A 14291-nucleotide genomic window follows, 5' to 3' on the forward strand; every position below is an offset into this window, starting at 1 on the left:
AGATCCTTTTGTCTCTCTTCACAGTCTGCCTGGGACTTAACTATCTTGAGTAGTTTTGTATCATCTGCAAATTTTGCCACCTCACTGTTTACCCCTTTTTCCAGATCAATTATGAATATGTTGAAAAGGACTGGTCCAATACAGACCCCTGGGGAACACCACTATTTACCTTTCTCCATGCTGAAAATTGACCATTTATTCCTACCTTTTGTTTCCTATCTTTTAACTAGTTACCAATCCATGGGAGGACCTTCCCTCTTATCCCATGACTGCTTATTTTGCTTAAGAGCCTTTAGTGAGCAACCTCGTCAAAGGCTTTCTGAAAATCTAAGTACATTATATGCACTGTATCCCCCTTGTCCACAATCTGCACTTGTTGACCTCCTAAAATAATTCTAGCAGATTGGTGAGACATGATTTCCCTTTAGAAAAAACATGTTGACCCTTCCCCAACAAATTATGATCATCTGTGTGTCAATTTTGTTCTTGACTACAGTTTCAACCAGTTTGCCTGGTACTGAAATCAGGCTTACTGGCCTGTAATTGCCGGGATCACCTCTGGAGCCTTTTTAAAAATTGGCATCACATTAGCTATCCTCTAGCTATCCTTCTTGGTACAGAAGCTGATTTAAATGATAGGTTACAGACTACAGTTAGTAGTTCTGCAATTTCACATTTGAGTTCCTTCAGAATTCTTGGGTGAATACCATCTGGTCCTGGTGACTTATTGCTGTTTAGTTCATCAATTTGTTCCCAAACCACCTCTAATGACACCTCAATCTGGGACAGTTCACCTAAAAAGAATGGCTCAGGTTTGGGAATCTCCCTCACATCTTCAGCCGTGAAGACCGATGCAAAGAATTTATTTTCTCCGCAATGGCCTTATTGTCCTTGAGTGCTCCTTTAGCATCTCAATCGTCCATTGGCCCCCACTGTTTGTTTAGGCGGCTTCCTGCTTCTGATGTACTTAAAAAATTTTTTGCTATTACTTTTTGAGTCTTTGGCTAGCTGTTCAAAATCTTTTTTGGTCTTCCTAATTATATTTTTACACTTCATTTGTCAGAGTTTATGCTCCTTTCTATATTCCTCACTAGAATTTAACTTCCACTTTTTAAAGGATGCCTTTTTATCTCTCACTGCTTCTTCTACTTTGTTGTTTAACCCTGGTGGCTCTATTCTGGTTCTCTTACAATGTTTTTTAGTACACATTTAAGTTGGGCCTCTACTATGGTGTTTTTGAAAAGATTTTACTTTTGGTGCTGTACCCTTTAATTTCTATTTCACTAACCTCCTCATTTTTGTGTAGTTCCCCTTTCTGAAATTAAATGCTACAGTGTTGGGCTGCTATGGTATTTTCCCTGCCTCAGGGATGTTAAATTTAATTATATTATGGTCACTATTACCAAGCGGTCCGGCTATATTCACCTCTTGGACCATATCCTGTGCTCCACATAGGACTAAATGAAGAATTGCCTCTCCTCTTGTGGGCTCCAGGACTAGCTGCTCCAAGAAGCAGTCATTTAAGGTATCAAGAAACTTATCTCTGCATCCTGTCCTGAGGTGATATGTACCCAGTCAATATGGGGATAGTTGAAATTCCCCATTATTAATTATTACTATTAGAGTTTTTCATTTACAGCCTCTCTAATCTCCCTGAGCATTTCACAGTCACTATTACCATGCTGGTCAGTAATATATCCCTACTGCTATATTCTTATTATTAGAGCATGGAATTATTACCCACAGAAATTCTGTGATACAGTTTGGTTCATTTAAGATTTTTACTTCATTTCATTCTACACTTTCTTTCACATATAGTGCCACTCCCCCACCAGCACGACCTGTTCTGTCCTGCGGATATATTTTGTACCTTAGTATTACTGTGTCCCATTGATTATCCTCATTCCAACAAGTTTCTGTTATGTCTATTATATCAATATCCTCATTTAATACAAGGCACTCTAGTTCACCCATCTTATTATTTAGACTTCTAGCATTGGCATATAAGCACTTTAAAAATTTGTCACTTTTTAGCTGTCTGCCATTACATGATGTAATTGAATGGGACTTTTTCTCATTTGACTGTTTCTCATCAGATCCTATCTGTATTTTATAATCTTCCATCCTCTCCTCCTCCTTGGGACATAGAGAATCTCCATTAATAGATCCTCCCCTAAGGGATGTCTCTGTCTGAATCACGTGCTCCTCTGCACCTGTTGGCTTTCCCCCACCCTTAGTTTAAAAACTGCTCTACGACCTTTTTAATGTTAAGTGCCAGCAATCTGGTTCCATTTTGGTTTAGGTGGAGCCCATCCTTCCTGTACAGGCTCCTCCTTTCCCAAAAGTTTCCCCAGTTCCTAATAAATCTAAATCCCTCCTCCCTACACCATCGTCTCATCCACGCATTGAGACCCTGCACTTCTGCTTGTCTAACTGACCCTGCGCATGGAACTGGAAGCATTTCAGAGAATGTCACTATGGAGGTCCTGCACTTCAATCTCTTACCTTGCAGCCAAAATCTGGCCTCCAGGAAGTCTCTCCTACCCTTCCCTATGTCATTGGTACCTACATGTACCACGACCACTGGTTTCTCCCCAGCACATCAGAAAAGTCTATCTAAATGCTTGGAGAGATTCACAACCTTCGCACCAGGCAGGCAAGTCACCATGTGGTTCTCCCACTCATCGCAAACCCAGCTATCTATGTTTCTAATGATCGAATCACCCATTACTAATAATTGTCCCTTCCTAATATTCTACCACCATCAAATATTCCTTATTGACACTAACAACTAGCTTGTACTTGAATAGTCAGGTGTAAATATGTGATTTTTTTTTTTTTTTAAGGAACAGGTTTTTCAGTATCTGTGCTCTCCAGGTGGGCCTGCCTGTTCCCCAGGCCTTGGCTTCTGCAATATTGTCCAGGCAGCTCAGTTCAGAATCTCCTTTCTGGTAGGAGTATTGGACAACAATAAGGCCAGAATAAGACAGACAGACACACTTTAAAGGAAAGCTGAGATTCTGGAGCCTAGCTTCTGGCTGCACTATACAGAGGACCTGGCTCATAACACTGGCAGAAAAAATGGTTACTAACCTTCTGTAACCGTTGTTCTCGAGATGTGTTGTTCCTTTCCATTCCAATGTAGGTGTGCGCTCTCCTGGAGCACCACTGCTGGAAAGTTTTTCCCTCAGTAGTATCCGTCAGGTCAGCTCTAGTGCCCACTGGAGTCACACGGGTATGTAGGCCTTGCCAATCCCTCTGTTCCTTCTTGCCAGCTAACTCTGACAAAGAGATGGGGGAAGAGGGGGGTTGGAATGGACACGAACACATCATCTCTAAGAACAACAGTTATGGGAGGTGTCATAAACAGATAGCTAAGGGTTAACGTCTCTTTCACCTGGAAAGAAGTAATCTGAAACACCTGACCAGAGGACCAATCAGGAAACAGGACTTTTTCAAATCTGGGTGGAAGGAAGTTTGTGTCTGAGTCCTTTGTTCTGGTCTTCTGTCTGACTCTCTCGGCTATGAGAGGATTTCTGTTTCCTGCTTTCTAATCTTCTATTTCCAAGTTGTAAGTACAAATATAGTAAGGCAGTAAGGTTTCTATTGTTTTCTTTTGTATTTACATGAGTATAGTTGCTGGAGTGCTTTGAATTGTATTCTTTTTGAATAAGGCTGTTTATTCATATTTCTTTTAAGCAATTGACCCTGTATTTGTCACCTTAATACAGAGAGACCATTTTTATGTATTTTTCTTTCTTTTTACATAAAGCTTTCTTTTCAAGACCTGTTGGAGTTTTTCTTTAGTGGGGAACTCCAGGGAATTGAGTCTGTGCTCATCAGGGAATTGGTGGGAGGAAGAAGTCAGGGGGAAATCTGTGTGTGTTAGATTTACTAGCCTGACTTTTCATTCCCTCTGGGTGAGGGGGGAAGAGAGATTAGCTCTCGGTACTTTTGTTTTCCAAGGCTGGAAACGGGGAGGGTGGAATCCCTCTGTTTAGATTCACGGAGCTTGCTTCTGTGTGTCTCTCCAGGAACACCTGGAGGGGGGAAGGGATTGTGAGACTCAAGGGATTTGGGTCTTGGGGTCCCCAGGGAAGGTTTGGGGGGACCAGAGTGCCCCAAAACACTCTAATTTTTTGGGTGGTGGCAGCTTTACCAGGTCCAAGCTGGTAACTAAGCTTGGAGGTTTTCATGCTAACCCCCATATTTTGGACGCTAAGGTCCAAATCTGGGACTAGGTTTATGATAGGAGGTTACTAACCATTTTTTCTTCTTCGAGTGCTTGCTCATGTCCATTCTCATGTAGGTAACTCACAAGCAGATGTAGCGGGAGGGTTCAGAGTTCACTGACAAGCAGATTGTAGCATCGCTCTGCAAAACCCAGCATTGTCTCTAGCCCATTGAATGATAGTGTAATGAAATTCGAAAGTGTGGACTGAAGACCATGTTGCTGCTTTACAGATGTCCTGGATAGGGACTTGTGCCACAAATGCAGCTGAAAATGTTTGTGCCCTTGTAGAGTGTGCCGTCAAGGCCAGAGCAGGGACCTTCGCCAGGTCATAGCACGTGCAGATACAGGACGTGATCCACGATGAAATTCTCTGGGCTGAGTCTGGAAGACCCTTCATCCTGCCTGCAACAGCCACAAAAAGTTGAGTCATTTTCCTAAACAATTTAGTTCTATGTAGAAGGCCAATGCATGTCTGACATCTAATGAGTGATGTCTCTGCTCTTGTTTGTTGGCATGTAGTTCTGGATAGAAGACCTGAAGGAATATGTCCTGGTTACTATGGAATTGTGAAACCATGTTTGGGAGGAAGGCTGGGTGAGGATGTAGCTGGACCTTGTCCTTGAAGAATACCATGTATGGAGGTCCTGAAGTAAGGGCCCTAATCTATGAAACCCTTCTGGCTGAAGTAATGGCCACCAGGAAGGCCACCTTCCAGGACAAGTAAAGAACATGTTGCCAATGGATCAAAATGGGAACCCATGAGCCTGGACAATGGCAGGTTGAGATCACAGGGCAGAATTGGTTGACGTACCTAGGGTACAGCCTGTCAAGTCCCTTGAGAAACTGACTGCAGATCAAGTTTGCAAAGACTGGCCATTCACCCACAGGAGAAAAACACTGAAACTGAAGCGAGGTGGACTCTAATAAAGGACACCAATAGTCCCTGCTGCTTCAGGTGTAGCAAGTAGTCCAGAATGAATGGCACTGATGCCTGTGTGGGTGAGACACCTTTCTGTGCTGGCCAGATCGAGAACCTTTTCCACTTTCCACATACGTTGCTCTAGTGGACAGCTTTCTGCTCCCTAAAAGAACTTCTTGGACCCTCCCGAAGCATGCTAGCTCAGAGGGTTTCAGCCATGGAGCTTCCAGGCTGTGAGATGAAGGGACTCAAGGTTCAGGTGACACAGGTGACCATGGTCCTGGGATATCAGGTCTGGAACTTGAGGTAGTCAGACTGGTGTTTCTACTGACGGGTTCAAAAGCATTGTGAACCAGTGCTGGCGAGGCCAGGCTGAAGCTATCAGGATGACTCGCACTCTGTCCTGTCTGATCCTTGGCAAGACCTTGTGTATGAGATAAATGGGTGGGAATGCATAGAACAGATGAACCATCCAGAGCCAAGAGGAAGGCATCTGTCAGAGATCCTGGACTGTGGCCCAGGAAAGAGCAGAATTGGAGACATTTCCTGTTTTGCCTTGTTACAAATAGATCTATTTGGGAAGTTACCCACTTCTGGAAAATGACTTAGGATCTCTGGGCAGATAGACTACTTGTGGTGGTTGGAGAAATCCTTGCTAAGATGATCTGCTAGTTTGTTCTGAAAACCCAGCAGCTAGGAGGCCTCGAGGTGAATCACGTGGGCTATGCAAAATTCCCATAAGCGAAGTACCTCATGGCACTGGTGAGAGGAGCGTGCTTTGCCCTGTCTGTTGATATAGAAGATGGCTGTTGTGTTGTCTGTAAGGACTCGCTATGTGGGGCTGGAATACATGGCAGGCCAGGCGAACTGCCTTGAGCTTTCTGACATTGATGTGCAACAAGAGCTCTTCTGGAGATCCGAGGCCCTGAGTCCTGAAGGACCCCAAGTGAGCTCCCCATCGCATTGCCAAAGCATCTGTGATGAGAAACACTGAAGGTTGGGGTCTTGAGAAAGGGACTCCTGCACACACCACTAGCAGATCTAACCACCATTCGAGGGAAGTAATCACCAATGGAGGATTTGTAATGACTGAGTCTAGATGATGTTGGCTTGGTGAGTATACTGACATCAGCCACCTCTAGAGAGATCTGAGCATTTATGAGCAGACCTATGTTTTGGAAGGTCTCACATCTGCCTCTACCTGAAGTCTGGACTGACCTTGGATCAGCCAATCGCTGAGGTATGGATATCTGAACCCCTTGTCTCCTCAGGAAGGCTGCAATGACTGTCATACATTTTGTGAACACCCAAGCGGCCGCCAAAAGACTGAACAGGAGCACTGTAAATTGGTAGTGCACATGGTTCACGACAAATCTGAGGAACCTTCTGTGTCCCTGAAAGACAGCAATGGGGAAATACACATCTTTTAAGTTGAGGGCAGTGTACCAGTTCCCAGGATCTAAGGATGGAATGATGAAGGCCAAGGAGACCATGCGGAACTTCAGTTTCTTCATGAATTTGTTCAGGTTTCGCAGGTCCAGAATCGGTCTCAGACCACTGTTGGCTTTCCAGATTAGGAAATAGCCCTTAGCTCTGGTGGAACCTCCTCCACTGCTCCCATCCTTAGGAGCAATTGCACCTCTTGGGCTAGATTTTGCTCATGAAAAGAGTCCCTGAAGAGATGTGGGAAGGAGAGGGAACAACAAAACTGAAGGATGTATCCCAGTGCTATTGTGCGTAGCACCCATTGCTCCAAGGTGATATGGGCCCATGCCCATTGGAGTGGGATAACCGGTCCATAAAAAAATGGGGAATTTGGATCCATAAACTGTCCTGGTACATCATCCCTGGGCTTCCCATCAAAAAGCCTGCTTTGACCTTGCCAAGTGTCTGGGGGGTGCAGGTGCACATACAAATAAAGGCTGTGTGGGGAGGTTTCCTCCTATAGCCCCTGGTCCTCCTCCTGCTATAGTCTTGTTGAACCAGCGGGGGGAAGAAGCGAGCTGTCTGCTGTGGCCTAGAGTGCCTTCGTCATTGGGGCTGCAGTATGAAGGCCCAAGGACTTAAAACTTCACATTTTAAAGACTCACAGTGAAGTCCGTCTGATCAGAAAAGTGACATGCCCTCAAACAGCAGGTCGTGCAAAGTTTGTTGGACCTTGTGCGGCAAGACCGAGCTTCTCCGCATAGCCACAGCCAAAGCCATGGATTAGGCTACAGAATCTACCTCATCCAGGGCTGCCTGCAGTGACGCCTTTGCCACAGACTTGCCTTCCTCTACGAGAGCTGCAAACTCTCATCTTGACTCCTGAGGCAGCAACTCCTTACATTTCAGCATAGAGTCCCAGAAGTTGCAATGGTACCTGCTCAGGAGCCCCTGCTGATTGGCGATCCTGAGCTGGAGACCCCGTCAAATAGACCTTCCTCCCAAAAAGGTCTCACTTTTTTGCATCCTTTAGTCTTAGGTGCCAGTTCCTGTTGGCCCTGCCTTTTCCATTTATCAGCTGCCACACCACCAAAGAGCCCAGGGGTGGGTGCGTGTATAGGAACTTGAACCCCTTTGCCAGGACAAAGTACTTTTTCAGCCTTTTTTGCCATCAGCTGCAGGGATGCCGGGATCTGCCACAATGCCCTGATGGTGTCTATGATGGCATCATTCATGGGCAATGCCACTCTCGCAGGGCCTGTTGCTGTCAGGATGTCCACCGGGGAGTGGGAGGACTCTCTAATGTCCTCCACCTGGATCCCCAGATTCTGAGCTACTCTCCATAAAGGCTCTTGATGTGCTTTATAATCCTCCTGTGGGGGCACAATATCAGTTCCCATGGCAGCCTCATCAGGGGAAGAGGAGGAAGATGCCTGAACCAGCACTGGGCCCTGCTCCCCTCCCTCGGCACCAGCAGGGCTTAAAATCCCTACAGATCTTGCACTGCTCCCACACGTGAGCTTCCCTCAGACACTGGAGACAGCTGGAATGGGGGTCATGCACAGGCATAGGCTTGTGACAAGATTCCCAAGGCTTGAAACCCACAGACTGAGGAATGCCTCCGTGCTGGAGGTTAACCCCATTTAGTTATTTAGTTAGTTAGGAACCTCATTAGTAATTAAGTTTCTGTTAATTACAATCAACTACATACAATAATTTTTCTCTACTCGACTGAGGAGTACTTGCAACAAGAAGAATGAGTCATAGTTCCAGCAACAATCTCAGATAAGAAGGAACTGAGGTATCGGCAGGGTCTTTCATACTGGTGCTATGAGCACATGACTCAAGGGGACACCAGAACCGACATAATGGATACCACTGAGGGGAAAACTTTCCGGTGGCGGTGCTCGGGGCGAGCACACCCCTACACTGGAATGGACATAAGCACGTCCTCGAAGAAGAATGTCTTTGTTCTGTGGTCATGCAGAGATCAGAGAAAGCATCCCAAGTGACGTGGCACCTGGCTTGAGTAGAGGTTTTCTAGTGCTCTAGCAGTTTCTGCTCCCATTGAAGATGATGACAACACTTCAGTGGCAGTAAGATGGGCTCAGACCTCACAGGGAAAAGAGGAAGTTAATGAGAGCTTCAGCTAATCAAAGTATATATAAAATTTGGTGGAGAAGAAGTCTTCTTTGCCAACACTTCACCCTCAAACATCTATTGGTGCCTAAACCTGGGCACAATAATTGAACTGAAATCACCCCTCATACAAACATTGATTTTCACGGTTAGAGTTTCCCTTAAGATTAGAATTTTGGTCTTACCATTTCAGTCTAGAAACCCACCTTTCCTCCTGTTTCTTTAACAGGCTAAGTAGGGGCATTTCCAAGTGATTACAGCACATCCCAGATAGCCTAGCGTCCTCTCTTCCTAACTGGGCAGTTGACCTCAGACAACTCACTAAACCTCATTGTGTCTCAGTTTTCCTATCTGAAAAATAAATTTTAGTTTACCTCCCTTATGCTGTAATACACAGAGTAGTTCATGGGTTGTAAAGCACTTCTGAGATCATGGTGTGAAAAGGACACATGGGGTGAACGGGGTTATTACATTCGCTTTTAAGACATTTCTTTGTGGCTCTTTACATCAAGTGAAGTACTGAAGTTTGAAAGTATGGTGAGAATCCACTGGATATGGGAGTAGGGAGTTGCTACCAGCCAAACAGATGCAATTCAGACTATAGAGAACAAACTCAAATTGTTCCAACAGCTGTATTACAATTCTAATCTTAATATTCTTTTGCTCAATTTCATGTTAATGTATTCATTGTTTTTTTGCAATTAGAAGTGCTAGGAAGGAAGAATGAAATGGGATCAGGTTAGTTTGAGCTAGTGATAATCCTGTAGTCCTTGCATTTTCTTTGTCTATGATGCATCATCTACCATTTCCATAGCTAATCCTAATGCTCAATTTATTTTGGGCGGTCTAGATTAGAGATTCTTTAGTAGAATAGAGAATCCCCAGGTACAATACTGCAACCAAGTGGAATGTGCTGAACTGAGTCAGCTCCCAGCAACCTATGTGAATCATCATGAATGGCAATGCCTCTTGCTTAAGACGATACTGGCGTAAATTTTGCTTAAGGGACATACAGAGCCAGGACTGTAGGACTGGAAGGGACCTCAGTAGGTCAGCTGGTCCAGTCCCCTAAAATGAGGCAGGATTAAATATTATCTAAATCATCCCTGACAGGTGTTTAACCTGTTCATAAAACCTTTTAATGACAGAGATTCCTCCACTTTCCTAATTTGTTCCAGTGCTTAACTACCATGACAGTTAGGAAGTTTCCCCTCATGTCTAACCTAAATATCCCTTGCTGCAATTTAAATCCATTACTTTTTGTCCTGTCCTCAGTGGATAAGGAGAATTTATCATCCTCTTATTAACCACTTTTCATGTACTTGAAGACTATTATATCACCCCTCAGTCTCTTCTCCAGACTAAACAACCCAAGGTTTTTTTTTTAAATCTCTTCTCATAAATTATGTTTTCTAAACCATAAATCATTTTTTGTTGCTCTCCTCTGGACTTTCTCCAATTTGTCCACATCTTTCCTGAAGTGTAGTGCCCAGAACTGGACACAATACTCCACCAGAAGCCTTATTAGTGCTCAATAGAGTGGAAGAATTACTACTTGTGTCTTGTTTACAATGTTCCTGCTAATACATCTCAGAATGATGTTCACGTTTTGTGCAACAGTGTTACATTGTTGACTTATAGTTTGTGATCCACTATAGCCCCCATATCCTTTTCTGCAGTACTTCTTCCTAGGCAGTCATTTCCCATTTTGTATGTGTGCAATTGATTATCCCTTCCCAAGTATAGTACTTTGCATTTGTCCTTATTGAATTTCATCCTATTTACTCCAGACCATTTCTCCAGTTTGTCAAAATCATTTAGAATTCTAATTCTGTACTCCAATATACTTAAAATACCTCCTAGCTTGGTATCAGCCACGAAGTGTATTGATGCCATTATAGTCATTTATGAAGATACTGTATAGAACTGGATGCAAGTCAGATCCCTGCAGGACCCCACTTGATCTGCCCTTCCAACTTGACCGTGAACCGTAATTACTCTGGGCACCGTTTTCCAAACAGTTGTGCACCCACCTTATAGAAGATTCATCGAGCCTGTACTTCCCTGGTTTGTTTAAGAGAAGGTCATGTGAAATAGTATCAATTTCCTTACAAAAGTCGAGATATCACATCTACTGCCCCCACCCCCCATCCACAAGATTGTTACTTATCAAACTTATTACTTTCTATGTGCTTATAAATCAATTGTTTGATTATTTACTCCATTATTTTTCAGGGTACTGAAGTTAGGCTGACTAGTCTAATTCCCTGAATTGTCCTTATTCCCCTTTTTTATAGATAGGTACTATGTTTGCCCTCCTCCAGTCCTCTGGGATCTCTCCTGTCCTCCATGAGTTTTCAGAGATAATGGCTCCGATCTTTTCAGCCAGTTCCTTAGATGTTCTAGGATGTATTTCATCAGGTCCTGCTCACTTGAAGACATCTACCTTGTCAAAGTAATCCTTAACTAATTTCTCCTATTGTAGCCTATATCCTACCCCATTTACATTGATGTTCACTATAACAGACATCCAATTAGTAAACTTTGAAAAACAAAAAAAGGCACTGAACATTTCAGCCAGTGATGCATTTTTTGTTATAGACTTTCCCTTCCCATTGTGTAATCAGCCTACCCTGTCCTGGGTCTTTCTTTTGTAAAATATTTTCTTGTTACCCTTTATGGCACTAGCTAATTTATTTTGTGCCTTGGCCTTCCTAATTTTGTCCCTACATATTTGTGGGTTTTTTTTTTTCATATCCATCTTTTGTAATTTATCTAGTTTCTACTTTTTGTATGACTTTTTTGAATTTCAGGTCTTTGAAGATCTCCTGGTTAAGGCAGGGTGGCCTCTTACCATACTTCCTATCTTTCCCATGCATTAGGAGAGTTTGCTCCTGTGCCTGTAATAAATCATCTCTTTAAAAAACTACCAACTTTCCTGAACTTTTTGCCTTTACCTTAGATGCAAAACTAAGATCTAGTCTGTTAATCTAGAAGCTAGCCACCCTCCCTCTCCCAACTAAAAACAGTTAAAACTAAAGATGAGGCAGCTCTGACTGGCTGCCTTTATTCAGGAGGCAGCAGAGACAAGCCAATTACCCCTCTTCCCCAAAGACTGACTGGTTTTCCCCATTGATCCATAGGAGGATCACAATACCCAGAGGTGGGCTGTCACCAGGGCTTGAACCCAGGATCCACTAGATCTAAAAGCGTGAGCCTCTATTGCTTGAACTAAAGGACTTACACACTTTTGGCAGAAACAGATTCAAACTTTCTATGCAGAATAGCCACTAGAGTGGGAAGAAAGACCCAAACTCTTAATGGGGTACACATTTGTCCTATAGGGAATGAAACTAAGACAAAGCCACAACTGATCTAAATAAAATGGAATCTTAGGGCAGGTCTGCACTACAAATGTACAGCGGCACAGCTGTGGTGCTAGTGTGATTTTGATGAAGACTCTCTAAGCTGCTGGGAGAAAGTTCTTCTATTAGTTTAGTAATTCCACCTCCATGAGAGGCGGCAGCTATTTCGGTGGGAGAGCTCTTCCTGCTAACATAGTGATGTCTACACTGGTGCTTAGGTCGGTATAACTACGTTGCTTAGGGGTGTGGATTATCCATATGCCTGAGTGACGCTGTTGTACTGAAGTAATTTTTTAGCGTAGGCCAGGGCTAAGTCCAATTACAACTCTCTTTCCTGTCTTACAGCAATAGAGAAATCTACACTATTGACTAATACATGAATGGATTGTCTTCTAAAGGAAACTGCTTTCATTTCCATCTCTGCCTCTCCCAAACCAGCTTTTTATAGTACTATAATTCACATTGTTTCTCTGAACTGTTTGTTTTCATTTTGGCTTGCAAAATAAATTCTTTCAGGCACTTAAATGCATTACTTTAGAAGAAGAATCCACAAAGCAAAATATCACATTCCAAAGATCCTTTGGAATAACAATAATGATAAAAACCAGGCATACTGATCTCTGCCATGTTATGCAAGAGAGTTGTCGTAAATCAGAGAGGAAGGATGGTTCTGTGGTTAAAGCACTGAAACTCTGATTTTGGAGCTCTGGGTTCACTGCTTTGCAACATTCTTCTTGTATGACCATGGGCAGGTGGTCACTGTGCCTCAGTTCTTCTGAGAAATTGGCATATTTTCCTACAATTTTTAATTAGTTACAGTGGCATCCACTATGTGGTAGGCACTTCCCAAACACTTAGGGGAAGCCCATACCTTGCAGGAGTGTCATGATAAATTCGTTGACATTTGAGAGGGATCAATATTACATTGATGGAGGCCAAGTAAGTATGTGGATAAATTCTCTTCTATTTCCAGACGTATGGATTGCAAGTGTAACACCACTTGTTTGGCATATAGAGTTGGACTGGGACTGGATTCTGTCAATTCACATTTGCCACACTATTGCAATAAAAGATGTGATATTTCCTTCAAGTCAGAAGAGTTGACAGTGGATAATTTGAAAAGTGTAATTTTATTATATGTAATTTAAGTTTTTATACAATATTCCAATGCAAAAAACAAACTTTCCAACAGTTCTCTCCCCTTTTATTTAGAACAGCCTAATTAACTTGATTTGGCCCTCAAAAACAGGGCAATAAGTCTTTCAATGACTATTATAAATAATGTTTGAACATCTAGGTTGCATGTTAAGGTATACCCAATGAGCAGCTTTACTTCCAACTCAATTAGCAAGTTTTCTCTGAGCACATTTTATAGCGACATTATCTTTTCTGCAGTTTCCTCTAAGCCTTGAATATATTTGATTATTTATACATAGCAAAATTGTCACAAATTCATAATCATGCAACCACAATGCAAAGAAAATCAGTCCTGTTTGTTCCTTCAGGGTAATTCTACAGAGCTAACATTTACATGAAATGTTTCAATGGCTCAGTTCAGCCTACGCTGCAACTCCCTGGAGGTCCCAACAGATCAAGTTAAGAAATCCCAATTCCTGGCACCAAATGATTAATCCTCTCATCAGCACTCAAAACCATCCTCCCTCCTGCTTCAATTTTTCCCACCTCACAAGTACAATAAACTCAAACAGCAACATGAAGATTTCCAGCTCTCCCAATGTAAGTTAATGTTAACCTTCTGACTTGCATCTCTTGCAACAGTTCACTTTTTTAAAAGCATGGATACAGCACACAGAACATTTGCTGCAGTTTCTGTACAGAGTTTTACAACCCCAATATAATGCAATCAATTAGGTTTGTTTTGTTTTTCTTCACCTGCAGGGTTACACAAGCCTGTTATTCATGAATACAGCAAACCAGTTATGACTGGTACGTCATCCAAAACTTACAGCCATCTGTTTCAGTTCTTAAAGGCTCCACATTTACTGGCTTTAGCAATGAATTCCTTTAGCAGGGGGCCATCCATTTGCCAAAACGCTGCAGTCTGTGTCACTTCCGTCAAATGATTGACACAAAACTTAAAGCAGAATTCTTCTAAATCCTAGACACAAAACAAAACAAAACGCCTTTTTATTAGCTTTGGTTACACCATAAGAGACTATTTAGAACCAGGCTCAATGCTTTTACATCT

At 42.8% G+C, this 14291-nt stretch overlaps 1 protein-coding gene across 8 annotated transcripts in view; it reads right to left on the reverse strand.

The window, feature by feature from the left end:
- Positions 1-13193: 13193 nt before the first annotated feature.
- RCBTB1 (RCC1 and BTB domain containing protein 1) overlaps positions 13194-14291 on the reverse strand; it is a 52749-nt gene continuing 51651 nt past the window's right edge. For all 8 annotated transcript variants that reach the window (XM_050948588.1, XM_050948612.1, XM_050948630.1 and 5 more), the window contains one exon: positions 13194-14201. In XM_050948588.1, the coding sequence (XP_050804545.1) occupies positions 14061-14201 (141 nt within the window). In that variant the 3' untranslated portion in view covers positions 13194-14060. The remainder of the gene's footprint in view (positions 14202-14291) is intronic.

This window comes from Gopherus flavomarginatus, chromosome 1 (assembly GCF_025201925.1).
Source record: "Gopherus flavomarginatus isolate rGopFla2 chromosome 1, rGopFla2.mat.asm, whole genome shotgun sequence".
NCBI classification, from domain to species: Eukaryota; Metazoa; Chordata; order Testudines; family Testudinidae; genus Gopherus; species Gopherus flavomarginatus.